General features: G+C 54.5%; 4 protein-coding genes across 4 annotated transcripts; 2 read left to right on the forward strand and 2 right to left on the reverse strand.

The window, feature by feature from the left end:
* Positions 1 to 524: 524 nt before the first annotated feature.
* On the reverse strand, positions 525 to 2,479 carry CORC01_08582 (C2H2 transcription factor; the record flags this gene model as incomplete). The annotated part of the gene is made up of 4 exons (XM_022620212.1): positions 525 to 1,143; positions 1,208 to 1,441; positions 1,505 to 2,324; positions 2,431 to 2,479. 4 exons carry the CDS (start codon positions 2,477 to 2,479, stop codon positions 525 to 527), a joined length of 1,722 nt encoding a protein of 573 aa, XP_022473206.1.
* Positions 2,480 to 7,200: 4,721 nt separating this feature from the next.
* Positions 7,201 to 8,988, reverse strand: CORC01_08583 (uncharacterized protein; the record flags this gene model as incomplete). The annotated part of the gene is made up of 6 exons (XM_022620213.1): positions 7,201 to 7,921; positions 7,980 to 8,098; positions 8,157 to 8,376; positions 8,429 to 8,486; positions 8,537 to 8,748; positions 8,807 to 8,988. The coding sequence occupies 6 exons, from the start codon at positions 8,986 to 8,988 to the stop codon at positions 7,201 to 7,203; spliced, it is 1,512 nt and encodes a 503-aa protein (XP_022473207.1).
* Positions 8,989 to 12,722: 3,734 nt separating this feature from the next.
* On the forward strand, positions 12,723 to 13,879 carry CORC01_08584 (uncharacterized protein; the record flags this gene model as incomplete). The annotated part of the gene is made up of 3 exons (XM_022620214.1): positions 12,723 to 12,805; positions 12,868 to 12,933; positions 13,006 to 13,879. The coding sequence occupies 3 exons, from the start codon at positions 12,723 to 12,725 to the stop codon at positions 13,877 to 13,879; spliced, it is 1,023 nt and encodes a 340-aa protein (XP_022473208.1).
* Positions 13,880 to 17,980: 4,101 nt separating this feature from the next.
* CORC01_08585 (uncharacterized protein) lies at positions 17,981 to 20,349 on the forward strand (the record flags this gene model as incomplete). Its single annotated transcript, XM_022620215.1, has 4 exons — positions 17,981 to 18,362; positions 18,428 to 19,488; positions 19,541 to 20,132; positions 20,186 to 20,349. 4 exons carry the CDS (start codon positions 17,981 to 17,983, stop codon positions 20,347 to 20,349), a joined length of 2,199 nt encoding a protein of 732 aa, XP_022473209.1.
* Between the last annotated feature and the right edge of the window lie 641 nt (positions 20,350 to 20,990).

The raw sequence follows: 20,990 nt of genomic DNA on the forward strand, positions 1-20,990 counted from the left end.
CCTCGCGCTGTGAGGGTCTTCTCCCAACTAAAAAACAAAATACAAGTTCTGTTGTGTCGAGCGTGAGCTCTTACATGTACCCTCTTCTAAAAATTCCATCGCACGTAAATCAAAACAGTATGCCTTTCCCGTATCACACCTCCCTCCACCTGGCCGCGGCTCGGCCTTCGCTAGAGCGCATTTGCTGGCTCTCGAGTACTCCTAGCGGTGTCCGTGGCTTCAATCTGGGGTATCCGTTGCCGGGCGGCAAGCAGAAAGAGTCCATCCGGAAGTTTGGATTTCTTCAGTGAAAGAAGCTCTCCGCAACACACGAGTCCCTGGTGATAGCATGATGGTTCCTCGGCGACATACAACGTCCACAATTTAGGGGATCGAGCCGTAGTCGAATAACTCAATGCGCTTGCATTGAGAGCTGGTAGTAATCTGTGACTGGACTAGTCAAAGTTCTGCAATCGAGGACGGGTCAGTGGGATTCTTTTTTATCCACGGTGAAAAGGGGGCTTTTACGGACCAAAGTAATTTTTTCATCCAGCCTGGACAAAGTTCCGATGGAAGGGCACCTTGGAGTCCATGGGTTGAGCAGAGTTCAGGTTGTGCGCGATCTTGCCCATGGCGGACAACAGGTTGTGGGCATCCTTGACGAGCTGCAAGTTCTTCATGTCCTCAGGCTGGGTGATGTCACGAACAATGTTCTCCAGAGCCTGGCGGTGGGACATCCACTCCTCGATGAGAGGCTTGGACGACAGCTCCTCCTTGACAGCAGCCTCCACAACGGCCGCCTTGGCAGTGACCTTGCGGGAAGGCGGTGCGGGTCCGATGACGGCGGCCTTGGGCGCATCCTTGCGCTTGCGGCCCTTGGAGCTCTGCTGGCCGTTGCTAGTGCTGGTAGGGGATCCAGGGATGCCGTTGTCATTGTGAACACGGCGCATGTGATCTTTGAGGTTCCATTGACGGGGGAATCCGTTGCCGGGCATGGCGCGGTCGCATCCCTCATAGGAGCACAGGAAGGGCTTGTCGCCGTGGCCGTGCATAGCATGAGCCTCTCGCTCGTGGCGAAGCAGGCAGGCAGTCGAGGAGAAACGGGCGTTCTCGCACGAGTCAATCTTACAACGGTAGGGCTTCAAGTGGGAGTCCACGAACTTGCTGCACAAGGAGGGGAAAGTTAGTCGCGCGGGAGGGGATTGGCCGAGGACGAAAGGCGACTTACTCGTAGTTGCACTTGAGCTTCTCGGGTTTGTGGTTGCAGCTGGCGTCTCCGGACCATGGGCAGTGGAACAAGCCATCGGCTTTCGGGGTCGCATTCTTGTACAGGGGGTGGTCCCGGGCAGTGTCGCCCTCATTGGTAGGCCGACGGTTAGGGAAAGCGGGGGGGAGCGCGGCATCGCCGACAATGGTGAGGACGCTTCCAGCGAGCTCGTCGGTCATGAACTTCCCGTTGGCGCTGTACAAAAGTGTCGCGTCAGAGGCTGACTCTAGGCTAGAGCAGCTAATCTGAGGAACATACCTTGGAGACTGGCTTTGAATAATGGGGGAGACGTGCTCCGAGTGTGACGGCGAAGACATGAGGGGGGCAGTGAGCCACGAATCTTCGGTGCTTCCGGCCGGCGAAGACAGGTGAGACTCCGCAGGGCTGAAAGAGTTCCAGGAGGCAGAAGGTGAGTGTGCACCCAGGCTCGAGTCCGGGTCAAGCTGCATCTGAGCAGGCACGACGTGCACGTTCAGTTCGCCTGAAGGCAGGCCATCGGGCATCATGCCAAGTTCCATGGAGTTAAACCATTGAGACGAGACGGCGCTCGTATCCGTGTCCAGGAAGTAAGGGTTCACGTCCATAATTTGGGCGCTGGGTTGAGATCCGTAGACTGTGGCATTACCTGTGATGTCCATGGTGGACAGCTGAGCAGAGACTTGAGCTGACGCAGCAGCAGTCATTCTGGGTCGAGCCTTGGGAGATGTGACCTTGGAAATCCGGTGCTTGCGGCTCCCGGCTGAGCTGCGCGAAGTTCCTCTCCGCATGGGCTCACCACCCACCGGTGCGGGAGCAGTCCACTTGCTCTGCAGGTCCTCGGTAATTTGGCCCTGTCCTCTGGGCGTGATGTGGCCATCAACTTGGAAAGAATAGTCCTCGGAATCTCCCGGGTGGGCAGATCCATTGTCTGAGAAGTCTTGAAAGTTCTGTGCACCTTCTCCTGTCGTTTCCCACGAACCACTCAATGGGTCCGATGGTCCTGTTTGAGAAGAAAAGGAAAAAATTCCTGAAGGCACCATTTGTGCGTGGAAGAAGCTATAGTCACTGAGAAAGGGTGGGGTTAGTGTGCTGTTTCCCACTATTCAGACGTGCAATTCAAAACAGAACAAAAAAACAAAAATACGTCTCAGCATGACACAACTTTGTTCCTGTAGTGCAAGCATGTTAGCCAAATGTCTGTATACCTCGCAGGTTCAGGGTTTTGAGTTGACAGACCAAGCGAGCGCAGATCATGTAGATCTTTCCAGGAGAGTCCGTGTAGAAGGGATCGGTCCAGTCGAATTCCACGATTCAGACGTGAAGCTACGGGTCCTTGTTACAGTGGAGATATGCTTTCAAAGTCCTTGGAATGACCAGTCGAAATGAGTATAGGCCTGTGGGCTTAAGTCCGTTTTTTGTAATGCGGAGACCTTTCAATGGGTTGTTGTCCGAAGCTGGTTGCGTGCGTGCGAGATGCGTAGTTGTACGGGGCTTTGACGGTCGTTTGATGAATCCATGTGTCGAAGAATACCGGGTGTCGATGATGAATAAGTTCCCATGAAGCAGCTAAGTCCTCTCCCCCGGGAAGTGCTGGTGTCCAGTGGCAGACCGGGTAATCCTCAAGCCGTGGCAGTAAATCGAAGCAAATGGTAATCCATGAAACGTCAACAGACGACAATGACACGGGCCGGTACATTGTGACAATCCCGGAGTCCATTGGCGACCGGTTAGCTAGTGCAAGCCTGAATTAAGCCAGCAACCTAGCAGTGAACTCGGTTTGGCTTGTCAAATTGTCGTTTGATAGGTGTCCGGAATAGTCCATCCAAATGCGAAGCTGGGGTCAGCCTCAGGCCTCGGGCGAGACGTGCATGAGTTCCAGTAGATCAATCCTTCTCAATCCAGTGGTATAAGATTCCGGGCAAAATCCAGGTTTGGTGTATTGTGATGTCCAGGTTGTTGATCGTCCAATCTGCTCTTGTTGGGCCATACTCACCGCGCAAAATGTAGTGTCATATATTGTTGATGACCGCGTCTGGTTCGACGGGCAAGAAGCGAAGCCTCTGCACAACGGTCTCCTGTGTCCAGCGGAAAGCAAGATGATCCTTGTGAAACAACTCCAGGCAAGTGTCCTGGTAAGTAAACAGTCCGATGGGGGAAGTCCTTGGGTCGACGTATCCTTGGAATGGGGCCTCCATGGCCGAAGAGATCTGGTTGGTAGAGACGCGAAAAAACTGTACAGGCTTGCGATACATTACAGGAAATAAAAACGAACCACCCTGGGAACACAGAAAGAAAAGACAATACCTAGAAGGTGTGTGGACTTCGTCCAAATCAAGAGAATTGTAGCCAGGCATATCCGGGCGTGGAACAACAAGGGCAGTCATTGATTCCTCGGGTCGTGTAGTCATGCAAGTCCAGGGCAATGTGGTTCAACTCGGCTGAGTTGTGTCGTGTGAAGATACCAAAGAAAACAGCAAACACAGCGGATCACTTGTTTGCGACGTTCCTTGGGAATGCTTTGGTCGAGATGGTGTCGAGTAGGAAAAATCCTTGGGTGGCAAGATGCGGAAGATCTTTTTTTTGATCTTCTTTCTTAGTCCGGTGTGTGTGAGGGTTGGAGGGATGTAGGCGGGTAGAAGAAGAAAGACAGAATTTGCGCTTGTTGCTTATTGGGTTGCCAGAGGATCAGCGGTGCAGAATGCAGGAAAAGTTGGGTAAGAATGATGATTTGGATTGGGCTGAAAGAATAAGAAGAGGAACAGGCGTCGGGCAGGGACAGAGGGGGTCAGCGGGTTTTAATGTTGCAGGACGAAGCCATGTCTCTGGTGGCATTTGCACAAACGAGCGAACGAGATGAGGTCTGCGAGGGGGGCACCCAAGGGGCTGCGGCCTGCGGGCATGGCAGACTCGGGAGGGGAGGATTGGGGGTGGAGCTCTCTACCACGTCGACATGCGTGGCCCCCCCTGCCCTTCCCTGCTGGCCAGAAACAACCCCTGTTCCGAAGCATTGGCGCCCTTGAATCTGCAGGATAGGGTGGGATGGGTGCCAGGCCAAGGCAATAGCAATCACGTCTTGGAATATCCTGTCCACCACTCATTTCCAAGCCCGTCCAGTCTCATCTCTTTACGTTGTGTCGTGTGCAGCTGCTGGCCAGAGTGTCTGGACTCCCGGCAGCGTCTTCTGAGCTTCTGGATGCATGTCGGCCGGCTGGCTTGGAAACAGACGTGCGTCCGCACGCCGGCCTTGTCGTATCAATATGCGCCGTGGTGTTGGCCGTCACAGAAAGACCGCAGGACGCTCGAGCTAACACACGGCGCTAGCCAGCTGGCCTCATTCTGTCTGCGCCTGTCATAGGCCCGTACCGAGCGAGGTTGGCGGTGACTAGCCTTGCTTCCTTGATTTTCTTGACTTGGACTTGGGTCCCGGGTGGATACCGATAAAGTCGTCAACCTATCGCGCTGTCAGCATTCCGTCCGCTGCGGCAGCGTGGAGGGATCATGGCTGCACCAACAACGCATCTGTGCAGAACCCTCGAGCGTCCCGGCGGTAGAAGAGCAGGGCCAGCAGGCCAGAAGAGGGAGAGAAAAGAAACAAGGCTGCCCAGCTCGTCGACTCGCAGCGGGTCGACGGCTTGATGCTTGCTTTCCGGGACCCTTCATCTTCCCATCCATTCGCACCATGCGCGGAACCTGCTCGTCCCAACCATCAACATGTTGCCCCCATTCCGGCTCTTCCTTGACCTTCCCCCTTTTCCTCCTCGCACAGACGTGACAGCGCTCCCGTAACTCGTTTCCAGCAGGCGTCTCGACCATCAAAGTCATGGCGCCATCTTGAACCAAATGTTTTGATGCGCATCAATTTTCGACGCCCGCCGAGGTGGCATCGATGCCGTCGGCTAGAGAAAGTCAGGCAATAGACGGAGCGAGAGAAAAGGCGCACACAGCAGACAGGTGTTGCAGCACAGCCGAGCATCGGGAACTGCGGGAGGCCGGCCTGTTAGTCCGCCAGTCCGTAGACCTCATGTTTCTCTACCTCCTGGTCGTCGGCTGCTTGATTGGTGTAAGTCTGCCGCCGGCTCACGCGTTGATGAAGCAGAGACGGTGGTTGGCGGGCCGCAGTGCCTGACACACACCGGCCGACTGTCTCCGTCTCAACTTGCACAATCCGCCAGCAGCTATTTTGGCGTGTTCGATGCTCACTGGCTCGGGTCGCCGTCAGTCGGCCATACACAACAAGCAGCCACGCAGTGCCATCACGCCCGCAAGACATTCAAACGCGCTTCGCGATGTGGTTTTTCAGTCACTATCCGTACCGACTGGTCAGCTTTTGGCGGAAGCGGTCCTCGCCAACCATTTGCGACTCCTTTCATGATGCTGCATCGTGATGCATGAGTAACGTGCAGCGTGTGGCCTTGTGATCGCTTGACAACATGGTCCAACTTGTCATGCTGGTCGTATCATGGAGCGCCGCGGCGGCATGTTGAGTAGTCGATGCGATCCACCGGCGTTCGACTCGATCACCAGCAATCGCTCCACGCCGTCTTGCTTCGTTGTCCGAATTCATGTTTAGTTTGCATAGCAGTTTCAGTCCCCACCTCGGTCTCTTTTGACACCGAAAAGCTGGAGATGGGGAAGCCGTTTGGTCTTGACTTTGAGGCCAGCATGAGGATGAGACGCGGGGAACCACTCGTGTGTGGCAGTTCAATGCGAGATGGCTGATGAGCTGACGTTGACATGGGATACGGGACGAGGGGGAAGTGAGAAACGTGAGACGGGGGCGCCCGTTGTCGAGCGGAGAGCATGGACGATGGGATGGAAATGGCCTTTGCGATGCCGCGATGGACGCAGACAACGAGACCCTGAGCTTGAGGTCGAGATCGAGGGCAAGTGCAAGGTTCTTGCCTTTTGTCTAAGAGGGGTTTTTCTTAGGTAAGGCAGAGGGAAGGACAAGACACGGCGTTAGCAGAGCTGGCAGGTACGATACGCCAAGCGGAAACAGCGCCGTCCAGAATTGTCTACAAGGCCCCGTCGGCTAAACAAACAACGGCCCCTCAGCTTGACGCAAGCCACCCGCAGCCTCAGACCAGCGCCATGGCTTCCACATTCCCGCCTTCAACCCGATGGGCTGCTTTAGCCTTTGGTATCTGGCAACGCTTTTGCCTATTTATCACGGAGTACTATAACTACGTTGTGGATGACAGCTGGATTGTATTTATACACATCCTCTCTCACATTCGCTCTTTGAGCATTCTGTGAGCATTTGCATCCGCGGACTGTCTTTCTCTTACACGTGAATATCCCCGACGTTGAGGCACGACGATCATTCGATCAATACCCGTATCCACTGCTGACCCATCCGTGCCGGCAGAGTTCCCGTTCGGCAGCTTCCATTCCCCATCGAGCCCGGTCACGAGTGGGATACTCTTACTCGACCCATCCCTGTCGTCTCTTTCCACACCATTGAACTCTGCTGCGCTCGTCCCTCGGTAAATGCTGCCGGATCGAAAACCCTCCTTAAACACAGCGTGAGGCAATTGGCAATCATGTCGATCTTGCCCCGGCGGTCTTCGCCGACACGAACGGGAAATCAAGAGGCACACGTCTGTGGATCTTTTCTTCAGCTGCTAGTCTAGTTTTTACAGTGAGAAAAACCATGTTTCGGATATGAAGTCGCCCGTCTGCGCTATAACAAACTGGGAAACGCATCGCATTATCCCCCTACCAACATCGCCGATCCAAATCTCGGTGTGCCAGCTTTCTGACTCAGAGCCGGCCACCGAGAACTTGACACCGGATCTCGACAAAACGTTGCTCCGTCATGGACGACGGTAATGTCGTGTGTACATGAGCACCTCTCCAACTTTTTAACTACGCACAGATTGTCTTGGGCCCTTGATACGGGGCTGCAAATTGGAGGGAAAAGAACATTTCGATTCGGAAGCTGGAACATCTTCTCGCCGCGTTGACATGAATTTTCAGCCACCCACGCCGTGGGTACGATGCGTACAACCCTGGCGACGCAAGACGGCTGCGTCCCAGATATCTTGCAGTCTTCCCTCGGCATCTGAGCCTTCGGTCCAGGCGACTTCCGCCAGTACTGCCTTCGCATCATGCCAGCTGTTGAGCTGCAACACGTCGCTGGCCAAGCTCAGTTTCGCAGCATAAATCGCCCTCCACCTCGCAAGTTGTTCTATGCCCGTTGTGGTAATCGGTCTACCTGTGTAAGCCACGGCTGCTCCAAATAGGACGCTCCAGAACCATAAGCTGCGACTGAAACTTCCTGCAATCATTTCCTCCTCCTTGTCACAGACATCGTCAATGAGCTGTTCTAGCAGCCACACGGTCAGAACGCAGTCCATTTCGCTATCGTTGACCGCCATGAAGAGGTAGAAAAAGGTGGCGATGTAGCTCGCCCTGCTGCTCTTTGGATCACCATTGAGCATTGTGGCTATGTTGCGCTCTGGATCGAACCCACGAGAAAGCTCCCAGTTTAGATGCTTGGTGTAGTCCTGCCAGAGCCTGTCTGTGGGTGTCTCGTCGCCTTCCCACCAACCGTATCTCGGTGCTTGCCGCGGCGGGAGACTTTCCATATCCCAAAGTGAAGTGAACAGCAAGGCAATGATACTGGGCTGAAAATCGGCACTGATGGCATCGTGAATCACGTTCACTTCCCCTAGACGCAGGCGATCGCCAGCCCTATCAGATTGTAAGTTAACAGACCAACGTCACATGTTGACTGGGAGAGGCCACTCACATCTGTAGCATCTGTTGCGCCAGGTTCGATCTCATCAAGTTGTAACCGTTCTTCCGGAGGGTCAATCTGTGAAGACCGCGCAAATGCTTAGACGAGGCATCCAGATCACCAACCGCCCCCTGCATGTGTGATTAGCACGTAGAACGTAACACTTTAGGTGGTGGTATGGCATTATACCTCAGTGAGTGCCAGGCTAGCTATAGCGAAGATAGCCGTGTCGCTGACAGTGTCATCAGACTCGGAAAGTTGGTGCTTTGCGAATTCGTAGGCGGCTGCCTTATGATAGAGAAATGGCACCTTGACGTGTTCGAGGGATCCAGTGACCCACGCCCATTGACAAGCCGCGACGACTAGACACCCGTGGAGCAAGCCCGGATGCAAAAGTGTCCTCTGTACGCTTTCTGACGTTAGTCTGGCGATGTGCTTGATTGAGGAAAACGAAACCATACCTGCATAGGTTCTGGCCTCTTTCTACTGGAGTCTGGCCTCTGACGTAAAAGGTAGTGACTGAAATTTTTGTCAGTCGAGGGATCTCAGTGCCAAGCTAGACCGCTTACACTGGTGCCAAAGCCATTGCGACATTGCCGACATCTGATAGTCGCACGAGAAGCCGGCAAATGGCTGGTTCGACACGACATTGGTAATGAGGAAGGTTTCCTCGGCCGGAACAACGGCTGGCTCGGACCTCAAGCGGGACTCGGATCGGGACTCTTGGTCAGGTTCTACTTCATGATAAATGCAGTCCTTACCGGTCTGCAGGCAGTTCGTGCTGGAGCTGATGTTAGGTAATCATTCCACAGGAGGAAATGGTGCTCAATCGGTCCTACACGGACAGGACCTCCAGTGTGACAAGGGGCAGTTGAGGAGGGCATAGAGACAGAGAGAAAGAGACAGACGCATACCACAAAGGCTTCCGCTCGTCGCATCGTACATGACGCTGCTTACACGTCGAACAGCCATTCTTGCTGCGACGGTGGAATTTGCGTATTCGGTCCTTGGGCGGTGCCATATCAATTCAGCCCCCCTCGGTGTCAATGATTCTCCACACAATCCCGGGGCGTGAAGCGGCGCCGATTGACCATGCTTGGTGGGACTGCGTCTATGCGGACCAGAGCGAGATTGATCTTGCAGTTGCATGAGATCCTGGGGAAGGCTCTGGGCAAAAACGGGACAACATAGAGGTGACAGGCAGGAGGTTGAAGATGAGAGAAGAGACACACGTGGTTGGCGAGTTAGAAATCCGTGGTTCCCTCATGTTTAATCAGCCTCTTCAACCGTCTTGACGAAAAGGTTGGTGATGTTGATGGTGATTGGAAGTTGCTACACGAGAGGTGCATGATGACATGACCAATAGAAACCAAAGGATGCCATTTAGTGGGTCAAGGAAGTGTCCTGTCCAGCCCCGCCAAGCCCCTGGGTTCTTGGTCCGTCTTGCCGTTGTTTCTCCGGCCACTGAGGTTGTGCTCGAGAGCCTCGGAAGTGGCAATCGACCAGCAAGCAGCACGGAATGGCAAGCGCCGACGTGGGTTCCTACTCCTCCTCACAACACCAGGCAACACAACGTGACCTTGACCGTGCCCTTCCTTCAACCACACTTCCTCCTCGCCAGCTACGGGAGACAAAGAGACAAAGAGAAGATTCCAGAAAGCAACATACCTTGCGCTAAGAAGGCATGAACCAATCTGCCATTCAGAAGTGTCGTCTTTAGCGTGGAGCGTCAACCCTGTCAGTCTTTGAATCATCCTCGCAACCTAATCAAGCTGGTGTTGTTCCCATCGACAAGACCGCACGTTCGAAAATGCTCCCATGGACGGACCCCTCTTCCATCGGAACGGCCGTGGCAATCGTGGCAGTGTTTGAGCCGACCAGGAACCGGTGACGGGTCTCTCGATGGAACTCGATCTCGAGCCGTTATCCCGGAAAACGGGGTCGAAGCATCGACCCGAGGACGCGAAGACGCCTTGACAACTCGGTGGACGCAGCCGGCCATGCCCCTCCGAATCGCCAGATTTGAAGTGGGGCGTACCGGTTGTGATTTCGGCCATGTCATGCGCATTTCGCTCCGTCATGCGCAACATCCCGGCCTTCTCAATGCCCGGAAACATGGGAAGCCCAAGATTCTTTACTCCTGCGTTTCGGCCAACTTTCACGATCTGGTCCACTCCAGAAAGACATCGTCTCAATGAGGCATGCGAAACAGCACAGAACCCCCCCCGCCCCTACACAGTCTGTCTCAATGCGCTGCCGGAACGACAAATGTCGGCGTACACGGTACGCAGACAGATATAGACAGACGAACGACGCGTATTCCCCCAAATCCCACAGCGCGTGCACATGGCACGACGTAGAGCTGCCGTTGCCAGTACACGCACATACCTGTCAAAGATGACCGGAGCCCGATACGTCTGTTACGAAAATGCCAACAAACAGCCAACGTCACCCATGTCCTTTTTTTTTTTTTTTTTTTTTTTTTTTTCTTTTTTCTCCCCCACTTTCCCCCCCAAACCCCAGGTTCTCGGCTACCCCCTCCCCCCCCTCCCCCTCCCCCCCCCTGCCTCTTTTTTTTTTTTTTTTTTTTTTTTTGGCGATTTGATCGTCCCGCAGTATCCCCGCAAAGCACGAGGTATCGGCTGACAGCTCATCAATGGACGAAATAGCCAGCCTGCCCCCCTCCTCCCCTCGGCAATTTATGTCTCGTTTCGACTACCTTTGGCTGCACCCCGAGATCGATCAATCTGTTCAGGACATATCATGCAAAGAGATTGCGGCGATCGTCCGACCATCACTGCTCACCCTTGGTTTCGGGACAGTCAAGCTCGAATCGTTGATGTTATCGAAAAACAACCCAGGATACTGGGGTTAACCGAGGCGCACGTCATCCCGCTTGACTGGCGATGGAAGTCGATGGCGATGGGCTAGTCACCCGCAGCCAGCCGAACGACCAGCCTTGAAGCCTCAGGGGTGCACGCCATTGGCGCTGGCGGGGCCCAGACGCTTCCGCCCAAATCTTGTCCATCCCCAGCAACATCTTCCTGGAACCATGAGCCTTTCATTGCTTCAATATCGCCGTGACCAGCTTCACGTCGCTACATCGAGGTCACACATACTATTCGCCCGTTTCCGCGAATCATTAAGATCCTCAAGGTCACCGATCTGGCCATGCTCAAGGAGCAGAAAACCCCGGCACTTAACGGAGCGAGACACCACGAGCGTGACAACGGAGGACGTCTACGAATGCTCTACATGATTGGCTGGCTGGCTGTCTGGTCGTCAGCCCTTTCGAACAGTGCCACTCTGGGGGTTATTCGGGATGGAGGGTTCCTGATTCAATGATGCACAAAAGCAACTTCGACTTTCCAGGTGGGCATCAAGGCATGGTTGGGCACGCACATTTCGCACGTAGCGCGCGTCCCCTCATCGTATCGGCCGTCAGTGTTTGCTTGTCCAATTTGTGCCCAACCCGGCCTGTTGTCACCGCTTCTTCTCCCGCTAGGTACAACCCTGCACAAATCATCCCATCCGGTACCGAAAAGCTACTCCGACCTTTCGGGCAACAATCCTCCAGCCCAGCAAAGGAAAAGTTTCTGTCACAGCCCAATCGGTGCCCTACTCTACACAACTGGCTCCGTCCTCCGTCAAGAGTTGGCACATCCAATGGCTCCCACGCGTGAGCCTACACAGGCCGGCCATAAGATTGGTCTTCCTTCTGGGGTATTCCTTGACTGAGGGGCCAACTGTCCAAAAAAAAAAAAAAAAAAATCGACCTGGCATCGCGCAAAAACAGAGGGGACAGGAAGGGCACCATCAATCGAAGGGCACGCTGATCCCCCTCGTCACTCGCGTGTCGTCACGATCCACGCCGCGTACCAGGCTCGACAAGCTAGGGATGGGTACCAACTTGTCCTGGGGCGCCCACCATCGACCAATTTATTCCAGGACGCCCGACAGATGAACCTTCTGGACTACAGCGCTTGGCAGTCACGTATCCTCCAGCCCATGCGGCAGCCGTCCCGCTTGAAACCAAAGACGTCTCCGCGGTGTTGGTCATTGGGGCGAATGCAAATCTTTACTCGAGTCTCGCTGGCCTGCGTCTGTCCTGGTCCCTGTCTTCCCTTCGCCTCGACTTCCCAACGGACCACATCTTTCTGCTGTCTTGACCGGGATCAACCATTGTTGCCGCTCCAGTACAACGCCCCACGAGGAAGGACATCGCAAGCAGACATAAATGCCTCCATTCCGAACTTAATCATCCACTGTCAGGATCCTGCCCGCTTCCCCATCCTCGTCCATCCCAGGAGCTTGTTGGTTTCTTCTTTCCCGTTTTGCGCCAGCAAGATCAGACATCTCCCACTAACCCCTAGTGTCTTTCACGTCAAGCCATTCCCGATCGTCTTATAAGTCATTTAAGGTGTCTTCGTGGAGACTGGTCGTTTCTTGGACCGATCACCTGCTTACCCCCCAACACGCACACACCGCCCTTGCAACGACCCGGAGTTCTTCAAGGGTCCCATCCTGGAACAAGACCATTTTTGTTATCGTGGATTCCCTTGTGTATGAAGAGACATCTTGCCGCATTTTCCCAGGAATACTTGGCCGAAGATCACGGCCCAAGGGACCCTTTTTGGACACCCAGGGCTGACCTGCCCGCCCAAGGACTATTCATATTTCACGTGGCTTCCATCTCTGGACACTTTGGATACCTTCAAAGTTTTTACTGCCTGATTTTCTTTTCTCTCTACCGTTATGCCCCCGGAAGATATGGCCCAGCCGGATTTTGCCTACAGACCATCAGCCATGTCCAACGGACCGTGGAACTCGACGCGGAGGTACGGACCGCTCTCCTTATTTCCAAACACCCAAGGGAGGGTTGACTGACCGTTGAGAAAAGTTCAATGTACAACGATACATTCCCGCCTGCCGGAGGATTCGATACCAACTACTACCGTTCATCGAGGTAAGAGCCAGACGTCATTGTTTATGATGTTTTTCCACAAAGGAGCAAGCCAGTAACACCGTCCCTTTCAAGCGTGTCCACATACTCCCCAGGAGCTAGTAACTACAACCTGCCGATCGGGACCAATCCTCATGCTGTTGCCGCCGCCGCCCCGGCGTACGGATCGCGACCAGCTTCTGGTACGTACGGCACCAGTGGTGCCGCCGGCTATGGGTCGTACAAGAGTACGAATTCCCAGTCATGGGACCAACAGGAAAGATACTCCCCAACGGACTCGGTCGACGATATTATTGCATCTCCGAACCTGTCTGATTATTCCCTCGAGAACGGGGCCAGCGCCACCCCTCCGAGTAAAAGCAAGGTGAATGGCAAGGGCCGGCCACAACGACGACCTTCTAACCGCGACGAATTCGACGGTCCGCATCAGTTTCTCGCTCGCCCGCCGCCAGAGTACATCGCTATGCAAGAACGCGAACTGCCTCATCTCCCCACCAATCTCCACGTCCAAGAGCAGGACTTGGTCCTCACCCAGGTCAACGACAGGCTCTCGCAGTGTGCATACGATTTTGTGGCGAAGTACCAGTTCCCTATTCCTTTGACACAAGACATGCGACCTGTTGAGCGACCCCAGGACCGGGAATGGACAGAATGGGTCTACCTCTTGAAGCGTCTAGCAACGAAGCGCCGCATCCCAGCGCGGGTACTCTACAATGGCCAAATTAAGCAGTTCGTCACGATCCTGGAGAACTCACTGGAAATGCGGCATGCGGCCAAGCACCAGAGTCGCCCATTAAAGGACGATCGCAATATTTTACAGCTCATTTCGGCGGGCATACAGGTGGCCAAGATCCTCAAGGACGCTAGCGCCATGGACTACCTCGACCGACTATACGTTTCTACGGAGAAGCAGATTCAAGATCGCGCTGCACAGCGGTTTAGAAGCTAGTGTGCTCACGCGCTTCCTCCTACTACCTACTCGCCCTGGCCGAACTCGACAACCCCCGTGGTTGGCCAACGTGGCACTTTGTTAATGACATTTTACGGACCTTACGAACTGGAAGTTATTGCAGAAGAGCGGAATCCACCTCATTCTTTAGAAGAAGAAAAGAAGGAGCAGATGACTCTTGATACGGAACCGGGACGTCAATAGGACGACAGCTCCCTAAAAGGCACGACGCGGGAGAACACCCACAGAGGCTCTAGCTTGGCTCTACGCTCCACCTCTCGGCAAAACGAGTTGCGTCTTGTTTATTTTTATTTTTTTGCCTGATTTTTGTACGAGAAATGGTAATGGTGCTCGTTTTGGGCAGACAACCCTCTTCATTGCTGCGGCTCCCAGGACTTTCAACTGAAGCGCCGCTTTACACACGCATACGACACACCTTTCTCGGCCCTTTACGGATTGGCTCCGCAACCGAAAAGGGCATGAGCATGCTACAGGGAAGCGGTGGGCGCTACAGGTACATCGGGAAGGGCGGAACCCTCTTTGTACATCGGTTTTGTTGTTCTTGTGATTTGCTACTCGTTTTAGCACTGCTACGGAGTGTTTGGGGGACTGGAGTTGTTTCACCGGGTTATTATATCTCGACGCCCTTCACTCACACTGGGCTACCGGTTGGCTGTCTGACACGTTTTTTCCATGCTTGTGCGTCTGTCTCTGTTTATGCGGTTCACGAAAGAGCGGTTTGGACATATCTCTATTATACTATTATTTTATTCCCTACTCAAGTGGTTTGGGCGGCTTAGATGAACCTTTGGCAATTTGATATGCTCTAGTATAGTCCAGATGGCAGGGCGCGCTCTCTCAGCGCCAAGAATCTACGCAGTGTTCTTCAGATGTGCCGATATCCAGTTTGTAAACGTCATCACTTGAGGCACTCTGTTCGTCACACGACTCCTGCCTCGTGCCGTCAAGTGGAGGACGGGGGCTCTCTCGTCTTCCCTGCGCATGTTCCAGCAGTCAAAGCTACCTATCTGGCTTTACAATCCGGTATGCCAGCCAGGACTGCAGGAAAGCGTGGCAGGAACCAAGTCTTCATCGGCTCTCCCCCTATCCTCCTATCCTATCGTTGCAACTTTGTTCCCCCACACCCGGCGGCGCTTGGGTTGGGCTGAAATGAGTGGTGATCATCAGCCGACGGGGTCCTGCTTGCGTGCCTGACGGGTGTGACTTGGGCGGGAAAGACCTCCAAGGGCCACCACCGGCGATCGATGGAGCTATCCTGTCATTGGGCCCAGAACGGGGAACGCAAACTGTAAAATGATCCAAGGAGCCCTTTAGTCAATGGGGAGACCGTTGTGTCGCATCCCGCTTGATGGGTCTCCCGGGGTAGAAGGGGCAGGGCCGCGGCAGGGGGGGAGGCGAATGGGTGAAACCGAGGGTGAGCAGGCTGTTGAAAAAGTGAATTGTAGACAGATGGGAAAGAAGGGGATGCGATCTGCGCGTCGCACGGAATCCCGTCGGACTGCGCCGCGTGCCGCCCTTGACAACTCAGGTCAAAGGCGAGGCAAAGAGCCGATGGATAGCATGATCGAGACTTGCGTTTTCCGGTGATTGGTAGGGTTGCATAGAGGCAAGCATGCAATGAGGTTGCCAGTGGGACTGGTGTGATCGTGTTGAAGAATGACAAGCAAACCAGGCACACGGCAGAGAGGCTAAAGGCCACGTCCTGTCTTGGGCCCTATCTGTTGTCTTCTCCAGTTCTACCACCCACATAAGGGCGTCCGATTAACACATGGCTGTAGAAGATGGGGTTCTCTATGCCTTCCTATCGGTGCAGGTAGGGCATGTCCCACGGCGAGAACAGCCAGGCTGGTGCTGGGAAGAGAATAAGAACAAAGCCCATAGGCATAGAGAAACAGGGATGCGAAAGTAGGGGAATTCTGGAAGAACGTTAGAGTCCGATGGAAGGTGGTTTCGAATCCTGGCTGACAATAAAGTGAATAAGCAGAGCTGTGTGGCAGAACAGGTGGTGTGTGGTCATGGTTGTGGTGGTTTGGGCGTTCTATCGTGGGACCATTCTCCCACTACGTCGACCTGAAGTGGCGGGTAACCCAAGTGCATTGGGGGGGACGCGGTGAGAGAAGGGGGTTCGTCCAGGCACCCGGCTCCCTGGGTATACCCGGGCAGCGTTGGAACGTGCTCCTGTCTGTGATGAGGGCGCTGTGCCATTTTCGGACTCGGGATCCTGAATCATTGTTTCGAGGCGCGAAAGCTAGTTTCGGGTCGGGGTGGATCGATGATGGGATAGTCGACGATGCTATAGCCGGCCTGCAGTAGTTGGATAATCTGCCTTCAATTCCGCTAGCCGTCAACGGGTTCCGAGAGATAGCGCTGGCCCTTGTATAGTGCCGGGCAAGCTACACAGAGAAGGAAAGAAGCAAGCTAGGAAAGACGGCAGGATGCCGACGGGAGCGGCACAAAATTCAGAAAAACCAGCCTTTCCCTCTCATTCTCCCCCCTTGGAGCATGTGGCGATATGCAACCTCGGAGACCGGCGTCAGCGGGGATGCCGTGCCGGCCGGCATGGGACCGTTTAGCTTCCGCACCGAACGGGGCTTGTTGTATGGCTTGCGAACAGACGGATGGGCGTGCGTTGTGCGTCTAAGTCCTAGTCAAGCGCCGCGCGCGCTAAACCTTATATTGGCGGAGGATGGTGCTACTCTGATCATACGAGAGGGGAGGCAAGGCAAGACGATCAGTCCGACGGACTCGACATTGTAGTTGGTCGCAGGTATACGTAAATTAGCGCTGGCATTTTCGCGGTGCTGTCGTGTGAGAAAAGGTCGAGCGCAGGTAGGCTGGGAGCTTATCCACTCTGGTAGATCCGGGACGTTTGTTCTCTGATGCATGCATGCAGCTGGATGCTTGAAGACGGTTCATGATGCAAGGAACGATGGGACGTGGAGTCGCGGAGTCGCGGAGTGTGGGAGGTTGGTTCGAGTCAATGTGCCCTCGAGGCTTGATGTTATGACTGCTGGGGATTTTGATATCGACGGGAAGCGGGATGCAATGTTGACTGACGGTCGATTGTCAAGGGTCTCGGAGCTCGGGCCGGTTCGCTGGTGCGAGCTTCGCCGTCAGTCTCTGAGGCATTTGTCAGAATTGAATAAGAAAAACAGTCTTTTTAATACACTCGACCTCGGCTTGGTGTTCCATTGTTCATTCTCTCGTCAGGTGATGTCAGGTTGGGTGGAGGAGCGAACAGGACAGTGCCGATTGCCAAGAACACGACGCTCACAGGCGCACAGGCTTGGGCGGTCATCTCTCGTTCTGCCCTGATTCAGCAGGATTTTCTTGAAATCTAATGTCTGTCGCCACGAAAATACGTGCGTCTTCTGTTGCAGGAGCCGGAACCAGCTTCGGTCACCGGTGTGGCGAAATGGTCCTTCCGCACCTCCGGGTGCCGGTGAGCGGCCGGTGATGGATCGGGCTAGAGCATTCTCATTCGAGGGACGCTGGGCCATTCGGTCCCAGAAAGGGCCTAGTGGCTCAGCTGGGGGGACCAGCTCAATCAGCAGCACAGGTTGCCCACAAGAAAGTACCCTACAGATGCGCTTGCGCATCTGCTGTCATGGGGTGAGTGTGACAGCGCTGTCCCCCCCCTCGTATTAATCTTGTTGGCAGCCCTTTTCCGCACCGCCTTCCCTTCGTTCCCGCTCTCCTGCATGACTTCCCGAGCGGTCAAAGGGTGAAAAAGACGAATCCTAAGATTGATGACTTCGGCTCGAGTCCGGCCGACGACAATCGAAACGCGACTCCGAGTTGTCAAATGTTGAAAGGGAGAAAGACAAGAAAGACAAGTCCTGCCATTTTCGCTTATGCAACGAGTGACCCCCGCGCCAATTCCGAGATTGGGCGTAAGCACACACAGCCACCCCGGACACCTGGCCATTCGACGTTGGAGGGAACCAGGACCTGTTGCGCGGTTTTGAAGAACCAAAAGGGGCTACGGAATCATCGAATCGAACCTACCAAGCAGCTTGAAAGCATTCGGCGACTCACCACTTGGCCACTTACACGTCCTGCCAATTCACGGATATCATAATGGCCTCTGTTTCTTCAAGAGGCCCTACGCCTCATTCGCCTTACGATGTGCAGTCCGCGGCCGACACCGAAGAATCGTGGCAGTATCTCGACTACGCCTCCTATCCGGCCTCAGTCGGCTTCCTGCCCAGCCCGGCCAGCGGCAGCCTCAACGGCTTCGCAGTCGTCGACCACCACGCCAGCTCGGACCCGGCGGGCCTATCCCCGCTAAATCTCGACCTCGATCAGCCCGCCTTCGCCGCCTCTAGTTTCCCGGACCAAGCGGAGGCCCTTGCCGCCCCGGCGCCGTCTGTTGATAGCCAATTCGTTTCTGGCGCTCAGGAACCAAATTTCCTGACGCCGCAGGGCTTCCTCTTTGCAGAGGAGCAGTTGGATCTAAGCGGTCAGTCCAAATGCCACCCGTGGCTGATTCATTTGTGTACTCGAACTGACTGACTTGAATCTCAGAACTGACAACTTTCGTCAACTCATTCCACTCGAACAACGCCCCTCTGACCGGCCTAGACACATTCCCCCAACGGCAGTACGATGGCGATATCGACTTGTCTCAGACTCTATCACCCAGCAGCAACCCGGGCCCATGGAACCCCACGACCCTCAAAGTCGATAATGGCAGCTCAATATTCTTGATGGAGGATTTCTCTGCTTCCTCTTCTCAGAGCTCCACGTCCACGAGCCCCTCTCAGTCTAATTCCAACTCCCCAGATCTCAAGCACGAGGGCGACAAGGCGGCTTCGGCCAGCCAGATACGCAAGGTCATCACCGGCAAGGTCGAAAAAAAGAAGGCTACTGAACCTGCGAACAAATTCGTCATCGTCACTCCAAACTCCATCAACGCCCACTCAGGCCGGCCCAACCCTTGGGAGTGCTTCGAAGCCATGAAGACGCAAACGCGTGGTCGCAAAGGTCCCCTGGCAAACGCAACAAAGGAGAGCGCTCTTCAGGTCCGCCGCTTGGGTGCTTGCTTTTGCTGCCACAGCCGCAAAGTCAAGTGTGATTCGCAGAGGCCATGCAAGAGCTGCAAAAAGCTCGCCGGCCAGGTGCCGCAGGTCGTTTGCTGGCAGTTTTCCGACTTTTTGACAGTGTTATTCCCCGATTTTATGCGCAGCCACTTCCGCAAGGACCAGATGTCAAAGTTCATGGCGGAGAATGTCGACGTCGACGCGGTGCAATTGGCTCCTTGCGAGGTTGAGCTCTTCTCTGGCCTCTCAGCGTCGCTCAAGGTTCGGGCGAGGTTCTTCAAGCCCCGAACGGCGGACGTGCAGCAGCACTACCACTTGCACGTGCAAAGAGACCGGGTAGACCTGCAAGCCAGAGGCTCGGCGCCAATGGTATTGGAGCTGGACTCGGCGTCTCAGAGGGAGGCCTTGAGGAAGAAGGTGAAGGAGTATCTCGCCGCCATTGCAGCCGAGCCCAGGTTCGCAATGTCAGTGACGGAGTCAATACAGCACACGAAGGTGCCAGAGAAAGTGTTGGATATTGTGCAGACGTACGCCAACAAGTCTGATGTAAGTTGCCAGGTGGTTGTCTCTTTGAAGAGCATTGGTTGACCCGCTCCAGTCCTCGATGGTCAAGAAGGCATTGGCGATATACGGCGCCCATTTCGTCATGACTCGCCACCTCTGCATCACACGGCAGAGCGTCGTGAGCCTTCAGGACTCTGGTCTTGTCCCCCAAGAAGTACCCTGGGTGACACCGCGCGTGGTCAACAGGCAGATCAAGGCGGTAATCGACGAACTCCTGATGAGGGACATGCAGCACCTCTTCGAGTCCTTCTCCAAGTCGCTCAAGCCCAAGTCGAAACGGGAATGGGCGCCTTGCATGGCCTCATTCCTGGTACTGTGCCTTTTCATGGAATCGGTCGAGACGTCCGCGGATAACTTTGTAGTGGCCCTCAACGAGATCAGCCTGCGCAACCACACGCCTCCGGAATACAAACGCCAGGACGCTCTGAACATCAATAAGGAGGTCGAGAACATGCCGTTCAAGCAGTTCGCGTACCAATTTCACCAGATCTACCAGACCCACAGCCGGGACACGGCGACCAAGCCGTTCAATCCCATGCTCAACAACTCGTGGGCCGAGCAAGGCGACCTGGACAGGCCGGCCACGGAGATGGTCTTGCAATTAAACAATCTGATCCAAGAGAATGGTAGGCTCTCTCCAGACATAGTTGAATCGCTGATGCTGACTTGCAACCTACAGGCGGTGAACTCGAACTCTTGGCGATGGACCCAATTCTCCCGACCTGCGGCGAGCAGCACCCGTTCCCACGCGACGTATCTGCAAACTATACCGGCCGGCTAGCAGCCAAGTTCTTGTTGTCTTTCAGTGACGAGAAGCATATTTTTGGCGAGAATTGGTTTTGACTACAATGATTCGACGCGACATGGATGACAAGAGGTTGAGATTTTTGGCGCAAACGTTGTCGAAATACCCTATATGTATACCTGATGGACAGCCACAACCGGATGGCATCGGTTGGGTTATAATGCCTCTCTACTAGAATAATGCCGATCATATTGAGTAGAGCGCAAACACCGTTTGCAACTCTTGCGAGTTGCCCTGTGATATGTTCGTCCGATTTTAGTCCTGAAGCCGCACTATCTCGACGGTATCAGGGTGGAGCGGACCGGTTGTCTAGACCGTTGGTTTTGTTCTCCCACTCGAACGAATAAAAAGTAGTTGACACTCTTGCGCACTGAGATCGCGAGGTGTAGGCATATCGTGGGGTTCGGTCATCGGACCGGTGTAACAACGCATATCAGAACTTGCTCGCGCACGCGTCCGTGAGAGTTGGCTTCGGCACTTGCTCGAGGTCATCGGTAACGGATTGGTTCAAAACCGAGGCGAAGACTGCCTTGCGACATCACGAGACAGTCTAACGCCCTTGGTAATGCTGAAAAGGATCATGCATAAGATCCGCAACTCGAAAGTTGGGTGGCCCGCGAAGTCGTTGTTGATGCTGTCGAAGAACAAGAGTCGGGAAAAGGGAGGCGGGAAGCGTGAA

Source organism: Colletotrichum orchidophilum (assembly GCF_001831195.1).
Source record: "Colletotrichum orchidophilum strain IMI 309357 chromosome Unknown Scaffold_74.1, whole genome shotgun sequence".
Classification (NCBI taxonomy): domain Eukaryota; kingdom Fungi; phylum Ascomycota; class Sordariomycetes; order Glomerellales; family Glomerellaceae; genus Colletotrichum; species Colletotrichum orchidophilum.